Source organism: Oncorhynchus mykiss, chromosome 15 (assembly GCF_013265735.2).
Source record: "Oncorhynchus mykiss isolate Arlee chromosome 15, USDA_OmykA_1.1, whole genome shotgun sequence".
Taxonomy (NCBI): domain Eukaryota; kingdom Metazoa; phylum Chordata; class Actinopteri; order Salmoniformes; family Salmonidae; genus Oncorhynchus; species Oncorhynchus mykiss.
Window position 1 is genome coordinate 27,219,701 of NC_048579.1, and position 19,119 is coordinate 27,238,819.

At 39.7% G+C, this 19,119-nt stretch overlaps 3 protein-coding genes across 19 annotated transcripts in view; all 3 read right to left on the minus strand.

Moving 5' to 3' along the window:
- Positions 1-5,533: 5,533 nt before the first annotated feature.
- On the minus strand, positions 5,534-7,389 carry LOC110489904. The gene is made up of 4 exons (XM_021562881.2): positions 7,016-7,389; positions 6,729-6,839; positions 6,405-6,506; positions 5,534-6,305 (listed from the first exon to the last, which is right to left on the minus strand). The coding sequence occupies exons 1-4, from the start codon at positions 7,208-7,210 to the stop codon at positions 6,207-6,209; spliced, it is 507 nt and encodes a 168-aa protein (XP_021418556.1). The 5' UTR covers positions 7,211-7,389; the 3' UTR covers positions 5,534-6,206.
- Positions 7,390-9,177: 1,788 nt separating this feature from the next.
- Positions 9,178-11,797, minus strand: LOC110489905. Its single transcript, XM_021562882.2, has 4 exons — positions 11,524-11,797; positions 11,221-11,325; positions 10,952-11,053; positions 9,178-10,633 (listed from the first exon to the last, which is right to left on the minus strand). Exons 1-4 carry the CDS (start codon positions 11,713-11,715, stop codon positions 10,544-10,546), a joined length of 489 nt encoding a protein of 162 aa, XP_021418557.1. The 5' UTR covers positions 11,716-11,797; the 3' UTR covers positions 9,178-10,543.
- A 4,772-nt stretch (positions 11,798-16,569) lies between these two features.
- The window catches only part of LOC110489906 (anion exchange protein 2), a 78,771-nt gene continuing 76,221 nt past the window's right edge, over positions 16,570-19,119 (minus strand). For all 17 annotated transcript variants that reach the window (XM_021562886.2, XM_036944178.1, XM_036944191.1 and 14 more), the window contains one exon: positions 16,570-18,780. In XM_021562886.2, the coding sequence (XP_021418561.2) occupies positions 18,700-18,780 (81 nt within the window). In that variant the 3' untranslated portion in view covers positions 16,570-18,699. The remainder of the gene's footprint in view (positions 18,781-19,119) is intronic.

Sequence of the window (19,119 nt, forward strand, 5' to 3'; positions counted from 1 at the left end):
GTTAAGCATTTAATTGTTAACTATTAACATCAAACAAAGCAGATAAATACATCATTTTTCTCTCACATCTTAATATGTCATATCTCACAATGTTCACATCCACATTTATTTAGTACTATTACCAAATACACCCCCGTAATCTCCCTTATTACCCATGTGCATCTTCAACGATTCTCTTGTCGTTACTTGCTATGCACCATATGTATACTGCTATACATTTAAATAACACCCCATACTCAAAAATACCTTGTGTTATTTGTAGTGGCTGCAGTCCTCTTAGATGTTTCTTATGAATGCCTACAGATAGCTGTCAGTGGGGCTTTCCATGGCACTCTTACGCCCTCGCTCTAGTCTTCTAATAAAACTAGTGAATATCCTTCTCTCTATAAGAATACGGGTACCTATTTATGCGTTACTCGCCTTGATTTTTAAATAGTTTTTAATTTTTTTTTTATACAGATTCATTGAAATTGACTTACTGAAATCAGTTGCCGTCCCTCAATTGTTCGCGGATTATGTGTTTCCTACTGGGCAGCTCTCTATAAGGGTCTGGGCGGGTCTAGTCATCTTTTGGTCAGATGGGAATTTCTCTCACGCTTCATAAAATGTGCCACCGGTTTTCCTCGCAGACCCCCACTGGAAAGCTCTGCAGGCAGAATCAGTAATCGGGTTTGTGACGCCAAATTGTAGTCAATCTTAAATGAGCCAAATTTGATGCACCACGTCTGTCAGGAGCTCTCATGGGGCAGTACCGTTAGTTCTCTTATTTACATGATTTAGCTTATTCAAAATTAATGAATCATTAACGTTTGCTTCACTCATGTGACCAACCAATACGGGGTCATGCATGTGACAGATCAGTACATCACAAGGCTTCTTCTCTCGAAGCTGAGACCTTGAAACTGAGATATCGTTCTCAAAGCACGGGTCTGGGCGTACTGCCAAATTGCAGATACTGATTTTGTAGGGTTTGTTCAATCAGTCACGTCCATGAACACAGAAAATGGTTATTAGAAAAGCACAAACATAGAACACATGGAAAAGCACCAACATAAACATTTCAAAGGCCACATTTTGGGGATGACCAAATGCAGTAAAGTTTTGTATAAACAACTCATTTTTTTATTTTTTTATTGTTAGATTACAAAACAATTTTTTAAATTTCATGTCTGTCATGTTGGTCTTCACACTAATTTCTGTGGTGACCTAACCTTTTCACATGTGAGTTCCAAATATCTCTAACGGTCGTCCCAGCCTGAGTTGTTTTATGCACATGATGTCAGAATGCGCTGACTGTTCCAAAATCTGATTGTTACGCAACAGGACAGTTAACACGCGCTGCCTGCTAATTATCTATAGGCTGTGTTTCAACTTGTCAATTTCAAATTACTTTCGAACAAGTTTTATTTACTTCTATGTGAATCAATGAGGCGGAACAAACTTCAATTCAAAAACTGTTGTTAGAAAATAACACTGTTAGAAAATATTTTGAAATTGACAAGTTGAAACACAGCCTATAGATAATTAGCAGGCAGCACGTGTTAACTGTCCTGTTGCGCAACAATTACATTTTGGAACAGTGAGCGCATTCTGACATCACGTGCATAAAACAACTCAGGCTGGGGCAACCGTTACAGATATTTGGAACTCATGTTTGAAGTTGTGGGGGACACAAAATATACAATTAGAGCATATGATGTTGATGGCACCTTAATTGGGGAGGATGGGTTTGTGGTACTGGTGGGAGCGGAATGCGTGGAATGGTATTAAATTAATGCCATTCCATTCATTAGTTTCTAGACATTATTATGAGCCATCCTCCCCTCAGCAGCCTCCTGTGAATTAGAGCATGTACAGGCCAACAATTGGAGTCACTCACGTTCGAAACAAACACTTTCCTTTGGTAGCGCTATAGAGAGCATTGTGATCAATGTTCCCTCTCAGCTGCATGTAGCTCCCCCTGGACTGCTTCGCAGAAGAAATATCAGCACATGCTGATGGAACTCAACTCAACTAGAGTTTTCCCCCTTAGTTAACACTATCAATGTTTCCATTTAATGTGGTCGAAGTTGTGATCGAATCAAAGCAATATTAGCCACTTTCTTTGCAACATACCTAAACAAAATGAACTATGCAAGACTTAGTATGCAAAACTAACTATGCAAGAGATTTTGTTGTAGGCAGAACACATCGGAGTAGGATTCTATTGCACTGACATGCACGACTCAGTCCTACTGTACTCTACAGACCAGTGCAGCAAAACCAAGTTGCTCTTGTTTTGAGATCAAAGGAGATTTACATGTAGCCAGCGTGCACATGTTTTCCATATTCTTTGCTATTTTTTCATACCCTTTGCCCAGTTATAGATAATTTGTAGTCAGCAATGGGGGAGTGGTTGCTTCCTATAAGAGCACAAAATGTGTACATTTTCTTTGAAAAGTTAGTATAGTAAAGAGCTCTTTTTGTCTTAAAGGGGCAGTGTTGTAATTTGAGACAGGTTTGAATAAGATAAGTAGCCAATAGGCAGAGGGTAGCATAATTTGTCTGAATCTCTCTAATAATGGTATGGGAATAATAATGCATTTTATTGTGTAAAGTGGTTTCTTGCATCAAACACAACAACATTTTCAGTCACCTCCTTGTCTGAAGGACAAGTGGATAAATAAACTCAGCAAAAAAATAAACGTCCTCTCACTGTTTATTTTCAGCAAACTTAATAAATACAGCAAACTTCAAAATAATTGTATGAACATAACAAAATTCAACAACAGACATAAACTGAACAAGTTCCAAAGACATGAGACTAACATAAATTGAATAATGTGTCCCTGAACAAAGGAGGATCAAAATCAAAAGTAACAGTCAGTATCTGGTGTGGTGTAACGGCTTTCGTCGTCGGATGAGGAAGAGTAGTCGGACCAAAACGCAGTGTGGTAAGTGTTCATATTTCTTTATTGAACTGAACACTGAATTAACAAAAACAACAAAGGGAAAACCAGAAATAGTCCTGGAAGGTGAAAAACACAAAACAGAAATGAACTACCCACAAAACCCAGTGGGAAAAAGCTACCTAAGTGTGGTTCTCAATCAGAGACAACGATAGACAGCTGCCTCTGATTGAGAACCACACCGGCCAAACAACAAAGAAATACAAAACATAGAAAATGAACATAGAATGCCCACCCTAGTCACACCTTGGCCTAAAAAAATAGAGAATAAAAGCCTCTCTATGGCCAGGGCGTGACATGTGGCCACCAGCTGCATTAAGTACTGCAGTACATCTCCTCCTCATGGACTGCACCAGATTTGCCAGTTCTTGCTGTGAGATGTTACCCCACTCTTCCACCAAGGCACCTGCAAGTTCCCGGACATCTCTGGGGGGTATGGCCCTAGCCTCACCCTCCGATCCAACAGGTCCCAGACGTGCTCAATGGGATTGAGATCCGGGCTCTTCGCTGGCAATGGCAGAACACTGACATTCCTATCTTGCAGGAAATCACGCACAGAACGAGCAGTATGGCTGGTGGCATTGTCATGCTGGAGGGTTATGTCAGGATGAGCCTGCAGGAAGGGTACCACATGAGGGAGGAGGATGTCTTCCCTGTAACACACAACGTTGAGATTGCCTGCAATGACAACAAGCTCAGTCCGATGATGCTGTGACACACCGCCCCAGACCATGACGGACCCTCCACCTCCAAATCGATCCCGCTCCAGAGTACAGGCCTCGGTGTAATGCTCATTCCTTCGACAATAAACGCGAATCTGACCATCACCCCTGAAGAGACAAAACCGCGACTCGTCAGTGAAGAGCACTTTTTGCCAGTCCTGTCTGGTCCAGTGACGGTGGGTTTGTGCCCATAGGCGACATTGTTGCCGGTGATGTCTGGTGAGGACCTGCAAATTTTATCCTGTGTTCCCATTTATTAAGCTAGTAAATAAATAATTAAACCAATTTGTGTAGTACTGAATCTTAAGAAAGGCTCAAGTTTTTGTAGATGCAAGGAGGTTACGACTGTTCAGAATGATGATATGATACGACGTTATGGTTATTAAGTTGACTGTTTATAGACGTGATAGGTAAAGACCTTTTAGAGTTTCATTCGGGAGACGGTAACTCTTTAAAGAACCGCTCTCGTGGTGCCCCAGGTCCTAATGAGTTAATTGTTACATAATTAATTGAATCGGGTAATGTCATGTATATTCCCTCTCTGGCCTTGAGATCACCAGAGTGCTGATTATTACGCACACCTGTCACCATCCTCACGCGCACCAGCGCTTATTGACACTCACCTGGACTCCATCACCTCCTTGATTACCTGCCCTATTTATGTCACTCCCTTTGGTTCCTTCCCCAGGAGTTATTGTTTTGTTTCATGTCTGTGTGCTGTTAGTGTTTCTTATTATGTTCCGTTTATTTCTTAAATATTCACTCCCTGTACTTGCTTCCCGACTCTCAGTGCACATCTTTACAGGTAACAATAAAACATAGGTAGTTAATTAGATCAATAACAGTCTTCAAATGAATGTTAAAGTCGACACCTCCGATAAAAGGGTTAAGGTAGGGGAGAGCTGTCACACAGCCATGGAGGGTGAATTCCATGCTCTGACCCATAGGTCACAGGCTGTTGGTGACAGACTGACAGTACACACAACTCACACAGAGTTTAGTTCACCCCACCGGAAGATGCAATCCGAAAAATGGGAGCAGTGGAGCAGCCAACTTGCACATAAAGCTAAGCTAACTTTGCGAGAAGAAATAAGACACAGTGCGTGGTCTGACTTATGGTTTTATATGATGCGGGAATGTCCTGCCACACCGTCATGTCACCAGCGTGACTTTGTTGTTATTATTACTCAACCTGCGCTGAGGGCGAGGGATATAATCCATACTTCCAACGGTAGTGACGGTCTGAAAGGTATGAAGTAGAACTAGCCAGCTGCCACTTCTTCTGAAAGGTATGAAGTAGAACTAGCCAGCTGCCACTTCTTCTGCGCAGCTTTCTTCAACTCAACTGAGATACAGGCTGTTCAATCAAGAGCTCTGACCCAATGAATATAGAGGGGCTACAAAGGGTGGCTAATTATATTTCAGGGGGGGCCGTTGCCACCCATCTGAAACCACCCCTGGAGAGGGCACCAAGAGAGGGCAGGTCTCTGACCATGTTGACTTTATTACACAACTCATGCATTGTTACTCCCCCTAAGCAGTTATGTAACTGTTATGTGCAGGAATTTATCATCACTAGAATTAAACTGCCAGAACAAAAGCACCATCTTTTCTGTCCAATCTGAGCCCGATTGACAGCGCTCTGACCCAATGAGGATGGGAGGCAACTAAGGGTGGCCAATTATATTTCAGGGGGGGCCGTTGCCACGCCTCTGAAACCGCCTGGGAAAAGGCAGGTCTCTAGCTATGTGGACTTCATTACACATTACGCATTGTTACACATTGTTACTCCCCCTAAGCAGTTATGTAACTTACCAGCACTAGAATTGTCTTTCCAAAATGAATAGCAGTGATACAATACCATTTTCTTGATCTTCTATGAATTTTATTACCTAGAAAACGATGTCTCACAACACAACAGAGTCAAATGGTTGATTCGTAGTCTGCCTAGTCATGAAGTTGTTTGTTGGAATTGGAAAAGGGAAGCATGAAATCAATATGGCAATGGCTCACAAAAATGATTTGATAAAAATTATTGTTTTTATCAAATGTTATAAAATGTAGTTAAAGGGCAATTACACCACTTTTCAACCTCATATTCATTATCTCCAGCACAATATCAGTGTATGAAAAGGACACGTTTTTACATTTTGTGGTTAAAAACTAAGAAAGCTCCTAAAAATATATATACTTGATGACGTCATTGAGTAGGATTAAAAGTAAAAACTGTGATTTTCAAAACATGCAACGAGTTTCTAGCCAGGGGAAGGGCATTTTCCTGCTCCTGCGTGACCATGAATCTCATAGTGTTTGAAAATCACTGTTTTTAGAATGTTTTTACTTTTGATGACATCATTTTTCACTGGATCTTTTTTTAGACACTGGTATGGTGCTGGAGATAATGAATATGAACTTGAAAAGTGGTGGTATGCCCTTTAAACAATAGTGATCTTGGCACAAACTAAAAATTCCACCAGTGTGTTATAAATGCAGTACATTCTAATTCTGTCTCATGAACCATCTATTCTATGGTATTTCACTCATCAGTATCATTCTTGGTGCTGGATAGGAGAGTCGGGGCTCCACTGGTGTAGCTCATCTTGCGACAGTGCTCTTGTCTTGTTGTCGACATAGCCTGAAACAAAAGAAAATGGATTCATGCTGTGACATCATTTCTAACACTTTTCATTTAAAAATAGATTTTTCACATTACGTGCCAAGTTTCAATAAATACCTTTGTTAGTTTTGGTTTGTGGAGACAGTGGACATACGGCTTGGGGTCTTTCTCAATCTCTCCGGCAAATGTTTTGTAACAAATTCCACAGTCCATCAGTGGCTGTTACAATACACACAAAATAAATATGGATTTATCATGGTGCTACATCTATAACCTGTAATGATATGCCAGCAGTCATAAACTTTATCTCCAGCAACTTAAAAATACATTTGTTGAATTAATTTAGAAGTGCCTCATGATTTAAATACTAATTTATGTTCTTCAAAAGCTTTGATAAAGAACAATAGAACCTGTAGAAGCAAGTACAAGTATATTACTCACTCGGTCATTCCTGAATTGGCATCGCTGATGGCTTGGATTAACGGTTCCCCTGGCACAGGTGGTGGCTTTCAAGTAGAAATTGTGGTAGATGTATTGTACATTAAACCCAGACTGAAAGAAAAATGGTGTTGAAGTTGCATTATCCACTGTTAGTAACATGTTAACACTTTAGTATGGATCTGATCTCAACCTCAAAAGGTCCTCCTCAGTTTTAGCCCTTCATGGTCAGTGCATATTTGTATCTAGCAATTTAGTGGTAACAACAACCAACATTGTTTTTTTTTTACCTCTATGTCAGACTTCAGGAGACTCTTGAAGAAGAGAAAATGGTGCTGGACTCCAAAATGAGAGTTGAGTTGTTGCAGAGCCAGATCCACTCCTTTCCTGTACTTGTCAGGGAGTTTACTATAAGCCTCCTGAGCCTCAATAGAAGGCAGCAGGACTCCAGCACTTAACAACAACAGCAGCAGTAGAGCAGCCATCTTCCTCCCAGTGTGTGTGGAGCAGCCTGACTAAGGCAACTCTGTGGACAGTGGACCCACCGGGTAAAACATTTACGAGAAACAAAACTATTACTCAGAAGCTGGGAATGACTAGAACAAGCCTAGGGCTCTATTCAATCTGTATCGCAAAAGTGGAAGTGCAACCTAGAAATGTAAAGGTAATTTCCAGTGGTGGAAAAAGTATCCAATAGTCATACTTGAGTAACAGTAAAGATACCTTCATGGAAAATGACTCAAGTAAAAGTCACCCAGTAAAATAATACTTGAGTAAAAGTCTAAAAGTATTTGGTTTTAAATATACTTAAGTATCAAAAGTAAATGTAATTGCTAAAATGTACACAAGTATCAAATTACATTAAGGAAGCCAGATGGCAACAACTTCTTGATTTTTTACTACTGATAGCTAGGGGCACGCTCCAACACGACGTAATTTACAAACAAATAATTTGTGTTTACTGAATCCGCCAGATAGTAGGGAAGACCAGGGATGTTATCTTGATAAGTGTGTAAATTGGACCATTTTCCTGTCCTGCTAAGCATTCAAAATGTAACGAGTACTTTTGGGTGTCAGGAAAACTGTACGGAGTAAAAAGTACATTATTTTCTTTAGGAATGTAGTGGATTAATAGCAAAAGTTGTCAAAAGATACCAAAAAAACTACTTAGGTAATCAAATCTATTTTTGTTGGTCACATACACATTGTTAGATGTTAATGTGAGTAATCTAACAATTCCACAACAACTACCTCATTCACACTTATTCACACAACAACTACCTTATCCATGTAAAGGGATGTAATAAGAATATGTACATTTAAATATATGGTAGTACTTTAAAGTATGTTTTACTTAAGTATTTTACACCACTGGTCATTTCAGATAAAGCAGACATATGCAGCGTTTAGCTTGAAACGCAGTCTCCGCTAATGCCGGAACATTACCTTCAAATCACAACATGCTGTAACACGTAATTGGCATGATACGGACGAATAGAGCCCTATGCCTAGATCACACAGACAATGAAAGTGTCAGTGCGTTTTGGTACGCCAGAATTACATTCATTTCCATAGAACGCTGCGTTTCCCTTGCAGCATTGCGTTGCAGAAGTAGTTACAGTGTGTTCCATGTTCTGTACCTTGGATCCAACATATGCATCAAATTGTATGCATAGACTTGACAGAAATAGTAGCAAAAGGAAAATGTTGAACATTTGTGGCACACATATCCAATAAAAAAATTGTATTACAAAATAAAAAAATGAGACTGCAGAATTTATTACATAGCATAGACACAATCAGTCTGATCGAAGCGTTAAACATTCTATCAGCCAACTGTGCTCTTTTTTTGTTGTTGCTCAATTGCTCTTTTTTTCTTTACGTTCCTATCGAGGAATGGGAGGTGCTGCAACATCTACAGGAACGTCCCCTATCATGTCCACCTGTGTGCTATTTGGAAGGGAGAAACACCAATGACTCGGATGAATCTTTTCTGAATAAAACTTGATTGAAATTAGTGTACCACACTCAACTTTCAACATTTTCACAGCGAATACACAGAAGGGATGCATCCAGCTCAACTCCTGGGATATTTAAGAGGATAGGTAGCATCCGTGAACATAGCCGCGGTAGGTAGGGGTGTTGAGGGTGCTGCAGCATCCCCTGAAAAATCTGAATGTAAAAAATAGGAATAACAAATATTTTCAACAAAAGTAGTGCACTGGGCCATTACTAGTTTTAGCGGACCGATATAGACGTCTGTAGAGCAGGCAATACTTTTCTTTTTTCCCCATCTCTGCTTTGGCAAAAAAAAGGGTAGTTGTATATTTAAGAACAATATCTTGCAGGATTCAATAGTTGGATTTGTAAGAGTTGTTGTCCTGTCCTTTTCTCTGGGATTATCATTCCAATGGAATCTAGAAATAACAAAGTTATGGGCACAGACACAAAACATGCACATCAAATTTTAATATTTTTCTTGATCAAATAACATGGAAAACAACCACTTATTGTGAAGTATTAATTTACCATCCTTACAAACCACAATGTAAATGAACATTACTGTATTATACTGTACATCTAAGTTTGGTACCTGAAGACTTTTAATCACCATGAAGAAAAACAATGCACAATACATTAATTTAGTACATTGAGATGTTAAATGGTTTGTGATGTGGCTCAGTTGGTAGAGCATGGCACTTGCAACACTAGTAGTTGTGGGTTCAATTCCCACAGGGGACCAGTACAAAAATGTATGCACTCACTCAGTGGTGTAAAGTACTTAAGTACAAAAACTTGAAAGTACTACTTAAGCAGTTGTTTCGGGTGTCTGTACTTCACTTTACTATTTATATTTTTGACAACTTTTACTTTAACTTCACTACATTCCTAAAGAAAATGATGTACCCCTGACACCCAAAAGTACTCGTTACATTTAGAACGCTTAGCTGGACAGGAAAATGATCTAATTCACACACTTATCAAGATAACATCCCTTGTCATCCCAACTGCCTCTGATCTGGCGGACTCACTAAACACATGCTTCATTTGTAAATGATGTCAGTGTTGGAGTGTGCCCCTGGCTATCCATACATTAAAAAACAAGAAAATGGTGCCGCCTGGCTTTCTTAATATAAGGAATTTTAAATTCTTTAAACTTTTACTTCTACTTTTGACACATATTTTAGCGATTACATTTACTTTTTATACTTAAGTATATTTAAAAACCAAATACTTTTAGATGTTTACTCAAGTAGAATTGTACTGGGCAACTTTCTATGAAGGTATCTTTACTTTTACTCAAGTATGACAATTGGATATTTTTTCCACCACTGCACTCACTACTGTAAATTGCTCTGGAAAAGAGAATCTACTAAAATGTCAAAAGAATGAATCGACCATTTCAGTCCCCACAGAGAAATAAGTTGCATTTGCAAAGTAGTTCAAGAAACAGGAAAACAAATATCAAGCAATATTTGTATATTCCACAAGTATTATCAGATTAACTGTTTTGTACAGATTATTATCAGACTCAAGTTACAAATGCTGATAACTAAATGTAGTTGAGAGTTTAACATTTTTTCACAAAAGTAGTGCACTAGTCCTGTATTAGCAGACCGATATAGGCATCTTTAAAAAACACAAACCTTAGTGTGTTTAAAGTTGTTAGATACTGTACTTGAGGAAGTTGAACACAGAATAACGAATACAGATGAAATGAGGGTGCCTCTACAGACTACATTCAGATGTAAGCCTATCGTGCAATACAAACGTTTTATCATGGCCACAAAACGACATTACTCCCATTGCCAAGAATTTCACTTGGAACCCTTTGAAGCCAGGATAGTTGCGTCTCCACTTTGGTAACTCATTGTGTTACAGCGATCCACTCTTGCTGTCTTCATATCCTGAAATTCACAACATTAAAAGAGGGGAAATTAACATGTTTATATTCCTCTTCAAAAACCTTCACAATATTAATGTCCTCAAAATAAATGTTTACTCTATGATGTGATGGAACAAATCACTGAAATTACTGTATGTTTTCTGAATTAGATTATATGAAAGAGTTCATCTCTCATGTGATAGTGTACATACAGGAACCAGTATATTGACAATTCTCAGTTTTCCTCATGAAAATTCTAAAATGTTTCTCATTAGCATACTTTGTTATAGAAGGGATTGAAATTGTTTAATGGGAAGGGACAACTATTGATCCAACACACCTCTGTAAGAACTGGTTTGTGGAGACAGTGGACATACGGCTTGGGCTCCTTCTCAATATTTCCAGCAAAGGTTTTGTAGCAGATTGCACAGTCTATCAATGGCTGTAGAAATACACACAATATGACAGTGTCGACAACAGCATCATATATACATTTTTATTCTATGCTGTAGACTTAGATCTGTCGACGATAACTCATGGAATTGTATGAAAGCCCTAAGGGAGTTGATGATTCAGAGCAACTGTTCTCAGACAGTTCCAGGTACTCACTCGGTCGTCCCTGAACTTGCATTGCGTGACGTCAACTGTTCCCTTTCCACACTTGGTGGCTTTCAGGTAGAAATTGTGATAAATATAGCTCACATCAAATCCAGGCTAGAAGAAAAAAATGTATAAAAGCATTGTAGACTAAACCATAAACATTTACCAGCGAGGTCTACACAAAATGGTTCTGCCACATTCCTCAGAAAAACAACCTCCCAGTAACGGAAATTTCCATGGTTCTTTGTCTTTACTTTTGTCATGCACCAAATAGAGCCTAATAAAGACATGATTCATGGCACCGGATTTTACCTCTATGTCGGACTTCAGGAGACTCTTGAAGAAGAGATAACGGCGCTGGACTCCAGAATGAGAGTTGAGCTGTTGCAGAGCCAGATCCACTCCTTTCCTGTACTTGTCAGGGAGTTTACTGTAAGCCTCCTGAGCTTCAATAGAAGACAGCAGGACTCCAGCACTTAACAACAACAGCAGCAGAGCAGACATCTTCCTACCAGTGTGTGTGGAGCAGACTGACTGAGGTCATTGTTCTGTATTAGTACCACCCACTTGACTTCTGGGATGAACACTAAAGACAAACAAGCTTTTCTGGGAGACATCTCGGATGTCTGTTTTTGGACGGGAGATGAGCAACAAAGGAAAATGTGTAGATATGGTCATGCTCTGTTTTTGACCTAGTTACAAAACTGAGGTTAATTTCAACATGATGAAAATCTATTTTCATTTCTATATTTCAACATTATAAAACATAGTTTTGAATTAGTAATGTATAAGTTGATTGTAAAAAAATATACCGTGCATTCTGAAAGTATTCAGACCCCTTCCCCTTTTCCATATTTTGTTACATTACAGCCTTATTCTAAAATCGATTAAATAACATTTTTTCCTCTTCAATCTACACACAATACCCCATAATATAAGTATAACATAAGTATTCAGAACCTTTGCTATGAGACTCGAAATTGAGTTCAAGTGCATCCTGTTTCAATTCATCATCCTTGAGATGTTTCAACAACTTGATTGGAGTCCACCTGTGTTAGATTAAATTGATTGGACATGATTTGGAAAGGCAAACACCTGTCTATATAAGGTTCCACAGTTGACAGTGCGTGTCAAGGCAAAAACCAAGCAATGATGTCGAAGGAACTGTTCATAGAACTCTGAGACAGGATGCCAAGGCACAAATCTGGGGAAGGGTACCAAAAGATGTCTGCAGCATTGAAGGTTCCCATGAACACAGTTGCCTCCATCAACCTTAAATTGATTAAGTTTGGTACCACCAAGACTCTTCCTAGAGCTGGCCGCCCAGCCAAACTGAGCAATTGGGGGAGAAGGGCCTTGGTCAGGGAGGTGACCAAGAAACCAATGGTCACAGAGCGCCAGAGTTCCTCTGTGGAGATGGGAGAACCTTCAAGAACAACAATCTCTGCAGCACTCCACCAATCAGCCCTTTATGGTAGAGTGGCCAGACAGAAGACACTCATCAGTAAAAGGGACTAATGCAGCCTGCTTGGAGTTTGCCAAAAGGCCCCTAAAGGACTCTCAGACCGTAAGAAACAAGATTCTCTGGTCTGATGAAACCAAGATTGAACTCTTTGGCCTGAATGCCAAGTGTCACATCTGGAGGAAATCTGGCACCATCCCTACAGTGAATCATGGTGGTAGCAACATCATGCTGTGGGGATGTTTTTCAGAGGCAGGGACTGGGAGACTAGTCAGGATTGAGGCAAAGATGAACAGAGCAAAGTACAGAGAGATCCTTGATGAAAACCTGCTCCAGAGTGCTCAAGGCCTCCTACTGGGACAAAGGTTCACCTTCCAACAGGACAACGACCTTAAGCACACAGCCAAGACAACGCAGGAGTGGCTTCGGGACAAGTCTCTGAGTGGCCCAGCCAGAGCCCAGACTTGAACCCGATCGAACATCTCTGGAGAGACCTGAAAATAGTTGTACAGTGACGCTCCCCATCCAACCTGACAAAGCTTGAGAGGATCTGCAGGCAAGAATGAGAGAAACTCCCCAAATAGAGGTGTGCAAAGACTTGAGGCTGTAATCACAGCCTAAGGTCCTTCCATAAAGTACTGAGTAAAGGGTCTGAAGTCAGTTTTTTTAGCAAAAATGTCTAAAAACCTGTTTTTGCTTTGTCATTATGGGGTACTTTTTGTTTTTTAAATACATTTTTGAATAAGGCTGTATGTAACAAAATGCGGAAAAAGTCAAGGGGTCCGAATACTTTCCGACTGTATGTTGGTGGAATTCTTCAATAAAAAGAGCACCACAGCACAGGTCAAGTTAAATATAAAAGTTACTTTACTTATCAATATTTGAACTATGTATGTACACTGAACATAAGCAACGAACACCCAGAATATTTTGTGTTTCCTTTGAAATTGAACTAAAAAAATACAAAAAACTGTTTATGGTGGGCTCTGCCAATCATGTACAGAATACCTTCCCTCCATCCATCCCCGTTTCCACAAAAAAAACTAACATTCTGCCTCCCAACACTTTGTCCATGGTTATGCATTACTGCAACAGCTTTTAAAACATCGGCACAACACTCTTTAAGACAACACATTATGCCACAACGCAATTCATGTGAGGGATCAGGACATGTATTAATAGAGTCTCAGAGAAGGAGTGCTAGGATCAGGTCCCCTCTGTCCATATAATCCTATTCATTAGGATCTAAAAAGGAAATCTGAGCCTATATCATCATTGCCTGACAACTCAAACTGAAATATTCCGCTGTTTGCCATCGTTGAAGTCGTTTGAGGTCAAAATGTGGTGAGGTCAAAATGAGGGGTGTTGTACAAAATCAAAAAAAAGTCGGCAGCAATTGGATAATCTCTAACAAATCAGAATATCAAAGTCAATGATGAATTTTCAAAACAATGCTTTACCCAAAGTATGTTTCGGCTCTGGCCCAACCCATCGGTTTCTGGGACCAATTCGAACGGTTAGAATGTGTTTGCGTTCCAGAAATCGGCAGGGAGGTACACAGATCCAGACTCATTGCAGAGAACAAACTATAGTCTGTGGGCTTGGCGTAGCGTTTGGCTGGAGCAAGGAGTTTTAGTAGCCACGCAGATACCCCCCCTTTCTGAAACTCTTTATGAATACGGGCCCTGATTCATGGGCATTCTAAAAGTGGAAACTATTGAACTTCATTGACAAACTGAAACAGATAGGACGCTGGTGACACATTCAGGTGACACATGTAAAATGTCACACAATCACATGCAGTATACAACCATGTGCAGCTGTAGATCTATTCAGGCACAAATACATGACATAGACCATGGGAAGAAGTGCTTAACGTTGAGAAGGAAAAGACAGAGACATGGGGTACAGTCTTAAAAATCAAATGAGTGCATTTCAGGTTAAAAAATAATATTCATAGGTCTAACTCCAGACACACACACACATTAGTACCAGTCAAAAGTTTGGACACACCTACTCATTAAAGGGTTGTCCTTTATTTTTTACTACATTGTAGAATAATAGTGAAGACATCATAACTGTGAAATAACACATATAGAATCATGTAATTACCAAATAAAATTGTTAATCAAATCAAAATGTATTTCATATTTGAGATTCTTCAAAGGAGCCACACTTTGCCTTGATGACAGCTTTGCACACTCTTGGCAGTCTCTCAACTAGCTTCATGAGGTGGATCACCTGGAATGTATTTCAATTAACAGGTGTGCCTTGTTAAAAGTTAATTTGTGGAATTTCTTTCCTTCTTAATGCGTTTGAGACAATCAGTTGTGTTGTGACAAGGTAGGGGTGGTATACAGAAGATCACCCTATTTAGTAAAAGACCAAGTTCATGTTATGGCAAGAACAGCTCAAATAAGCTAAGAGAAATGACAGTCAATCATACTTTAAGACATGAAGGTCAATGCGCAACATTTCAAGAACTTTGAAAGTTTCAAGTGCAGTCGCAAAAACCATCAAGCACTATGATGAAACTGGCTCTTATGAGGACCGCCACAGGAATGGAAGACCCGGAGTTACCTCTGCTGCAGAGGATATGTTCATTAGCGTTACCAGCCTCAGAAATGGAATCCCAAATAAATGCTTCACAGAGTTCAAGTAACAGACACATCTCAACATCAACTGTTCAGAGGAGACTGCGTGAATCAGGCCTTCGTGGTCAAAATGCTGCAAAGAAACCACTAGTAAAGGACACCAATAAAAATAAGACACTTGCTTGGGCCAAGAAACACGAGCAATGGACATTAGACCGGTGGAAATCTGTCCTTTGGTCTGATGAGTCCAAATGTGACATTTTTGGTTCCAACTGCTGCGTCTTTATGAGACGCAGAGTAGGTGAACGGATGATGATCTCCGCATGTGTGGTTTGCACCGTGAAGCATAGAGGAGGAGGTGTGATGGTGCTTTGCTGGTGACACTGTCTGTGATTTATTTAGAATTCAAGGCAGTTAACCAGCATGGCTGCAGCGATAAGCCATCCCATCTGGTTTGCGCTTGTTGTTCAACAGGACAATGATCCAACCCACCTTCAGGCTGTGTAAGGGCTATTTGACCAAGGAGAGTGACGGAGTGTTGCATCAGATGACCTGACCTCCACAATCACCTGACCTCAACAGAATTGAGATGGTTTGGGATGAGTTGGAGCACAGAAGGAAGGAAAAGCAGCCAACAACTGATCAGCAACTCCTTCAAGACTGTTGGAAAAGAATTCCAGGTGAATCCTAAGAGCGCGCAAAGGGTGGATACTTTGAAGAATTTAAAATCTAAAATATATTTTGATTTGTTTAAGTCTTTTTTGCTTACTACATGATTCCATGTGTGCTATTTTGTAGTTTTGATGTCGTCACGATTATTCTACAATGTAGAAAATAGTAAAAATAAAGAAAAACCCTTGAATGAGTGGATGTGTCCAAACTTTTGACTGGTAGTGTGCGTGTACATACATACATACATATAAAAAAATATGTTAAAAAGGCTTCAAGCCATTCCTGTGGCATGGGAAATACTAAAGGTGATTGTCAACTCTACACGGACTGAACAGAAATTTGGTCAACAGTATCATTTATGCATTTTAGACAATGGATTTGCTTCTAGCCGACACTTGATAATATAATTACTCAAATTACCTTAGATGTATGATACAATTGAATTTTGCAAGAGAATGGTCTTGACCTGCTGAACTCCTTTGCCCACTTTGGAAACATCATTAACCAGATGTCAAGAAACAGAGATGACTGAACCACATTAGATTGTTCTAACCACACTAAAAACTATTTACATGGCCGAGGTCTGGCAAGAAATAAAACCACTCACACAGAAAATAAACAAATAAGTCCTTTCCTCAAAAATTGACAAGCTTTATGCCGACAGGTTGACAGTGAGAACTCAAAGATGTCCCCCCCAGGACATATACTGCATCTGCATTATCACCCTCATTGTGAACACAAAGGAAACACCAACAAAGTGTCTTAATAGGGCGTTGGGTCACCACGAGCCAGAACAGCTTCAATGCACCTTGACATAGATTCTGTCTGGAACTCTTTGAGGGATGTGACACCATTCTTCCATGAGAAATTCCATTATTTTGTGTTTTGTTGATGGTGGTGGAAAACAATGTCTCAGGATCTGCTCCAGAATCTCCCATAAGCGTGACTGAGATGGCCATGGCTCAAGGTTTACATCGTTTTCATGCTCCTCAAACAATTTAGTGACCACTTGAGCACTGTGGATGGGGCATTGTCATCTTATGCGGGCAAAGCCATGGTGGCCAAAATAATAGCTCACCCAGGATTTTTATTCATGACGCTAAGCATGATGGTTTGTTAACGGCTTAATTAACTCTGGAACCACACGCACCTGCTTTCAATATAATTTGTATTCCTCATTTACTCAGGTGCTTCCATTATTTTGGCATTTACCTGTATAACTATTTCGTGTAGACAGTACTTCATAAATGTGTAAGAATGTGTAGCACTTGAGAGATGGGATCCCACTTGAGTACCTCAAATACATGTGAAAGTACTACATATACGGACAAATAGTTCCAGTCAATTTACATAGAAAAAGTTTGGGGAGAGTTACATTTACGTTCAGTACAGTACTTTAAAAGCATTTGGTACTACCATGTGTACTTTGGTTACATTTGGTTCCTCTCTGCCGCTAAGCTTGAGCCACCACAGCGGCCAAATAAGCACAGATGATGACTGAATGAAAACAAATGATTATAAGAACTAAAAAAACAAAGTATTTTGCATATCGTTTCTCTGTCAGAACAATCCACACAATCACAGACAGATTCCCACATCTCATCACGCCGCCACAAGACCGCTGTGACTGCTGACCTGTTAAGTACTGTGTTGTAATGACTACTGGTAAAATCACTGGACCTTATTAGCTTGATATCAGTCGGACATTGGAGCAGGTTGTGTCCCCTTTGCAATTGTTTGGAAACATAAAAATCAGACTCCTTCCGTACTAGCTAATGGAATGGTATGGAGATAAAAATGTAAGGCATCTATGTATTTATTTTACACAGCTTAGTATTTGATTGACTAAGAAGACACCTAAAGTCAAATATAAAACACTAATTTAATATTACACAAAAACAAATTTCCAAATTTGGTATCTTAAAAAGTGCTGAGCTTAAAAGTGACTGTTGAAATTACAGCCGTTTAAAACAAATAAGGCAACATCTACAACGTTCCTCAGTACAGTTATCGTCATCTTCATAAGGCGCTTAGTGAGCTGAAAGAGCTAAACATAAAAAGAGAACAAAATAAAATATCAATATTTTAAAATATATTGACTCCAGGAATGTATCCCATATGTAATCATCCACACATTCAATGTGAATCAGCGCACCCTTTCAGGGTTGAAAAATGTATCATTGTGTATTAAACAATATATATATATATCATGTCATTGGAATAAACCTTGAAATTAGAAATCTATATAACACAATTTAATTTTAACCTATCCTCCACTGATATTTAAAAAAATATGTAGCAATATATAAAAACATGGATGATGAATAAAATAAATATGCTGAACTGGTTGGACCTTTCAGTCAGTATTCATCCCTAACGCCACAAAGTGCTCCGACCCCTAACCCCTTCCGATGACATGATGTGCCCCCTATAATGGGTCTCCATTTGCTGCTGTGTGTCATCATGAGACCGCTTGTATGTTGTCATGAAACCGTTGAATCATTCATGGCATCCAATTGAACTCGGTCCAAGTGAATGAGATTGAAAGGGAACCAAGCCTGCATACGACACCTTTGCCCTTCGGTCAGGTGTGGTTAAACCAATGGAAGCCAGGATCGACAGAGCTCAATGATGGTCTGTCAATTGGGTATATAGGGTTTTCCCTTGGACAGGCTTCTCATTGGCTGGTAGAGTGATTGGCAGGTTGGTTTGGCCACTGAGGGATGAATCTAGCGATAGGTAGGCATATGATGGTGTGGGTCACACAGGCATGTGCATCTCTGAGTACTCGTCATGGACCTCTCTCTCATCAAAGATGGGCTCTGCGTCATCAGAATCCAGCTGGGAGAGAAGAGAGCAGAATGTTAGAGCAAGGCACTCGCTATACTATTGATTAAGATTGATTGATTTGAATTAGGTAGATGAATTGTAAATCTTTCTTCAATCAATCAAATGTACAGCGTTTTATACAGGGTAAAAAGTCAATTTACACCAAGCCAGGCCTAAAACTCCCCTGAAGAACAAGCAGATCAGACAGCCTCAAGTAGAAACTCCCTACGCTTTTCATATAATGTGCCATAAGGCCCTTTCCTCAAATGTCCTCAGAGTTTAGACAGTAGATGCGTCTCAATTGGCAGCCTATTCCCTATATAGTGCATTACTTTTGACCAGGGCCCATAG

What these genes read in the sequence shown, in the direction of transcription:
- LOC110489904 (XM_021562881.2), bottom strand. Translation starts at nt 7,210, where the DNA reads ATGGCTGCTCTACTGCTGCTGTTGTTGTTAAGTGCTGGAGTCCTGCTG. An exon ending in TCCTGAAGTCTGACATAGAG is followed by an intron (nt 6,840 to 7,015) that starts GTAAAAAAAAAA and finishes TTTTTCTTTCAG; the next exon opens with TCTGGGTTTAATGTACAATA. An exon ending in GCCAATTCAGGAATGACCGA is followed by an intron (nt 6,507 to 6,728) that starts GTGAGTAATATA and finishes GTATTGTAACAG; the next exon opens with CCACTGATGGACTGTGGAAT.
- LOC110489905 (XM_021562882.2), bottom strand. Translation starts at nt 11,715, where the DNA reads ATGTCTGCTCTGCTGCTGTTGTTGTTAAGTGCTGGAGTCCTGCTGTCT. An exon ending in TCCTGAAGTCCGACATAGAG is followed by an intron (nt 11,326 to 11,523) that starts GTAAAATCCGGT and finishes TTTTTCTTCTAG; the next exon opens with CCTGGATTTGATGTGAGCTA. An exon ending in GCAAGTTCAGGGACGACCGA is followed by an intron (nt 11,054 to 11,220) that starts GTGAGTACCTGG and finishes GTATTTCTACAG; the next exon opens with CCATTGATAGACTGTGCAAT.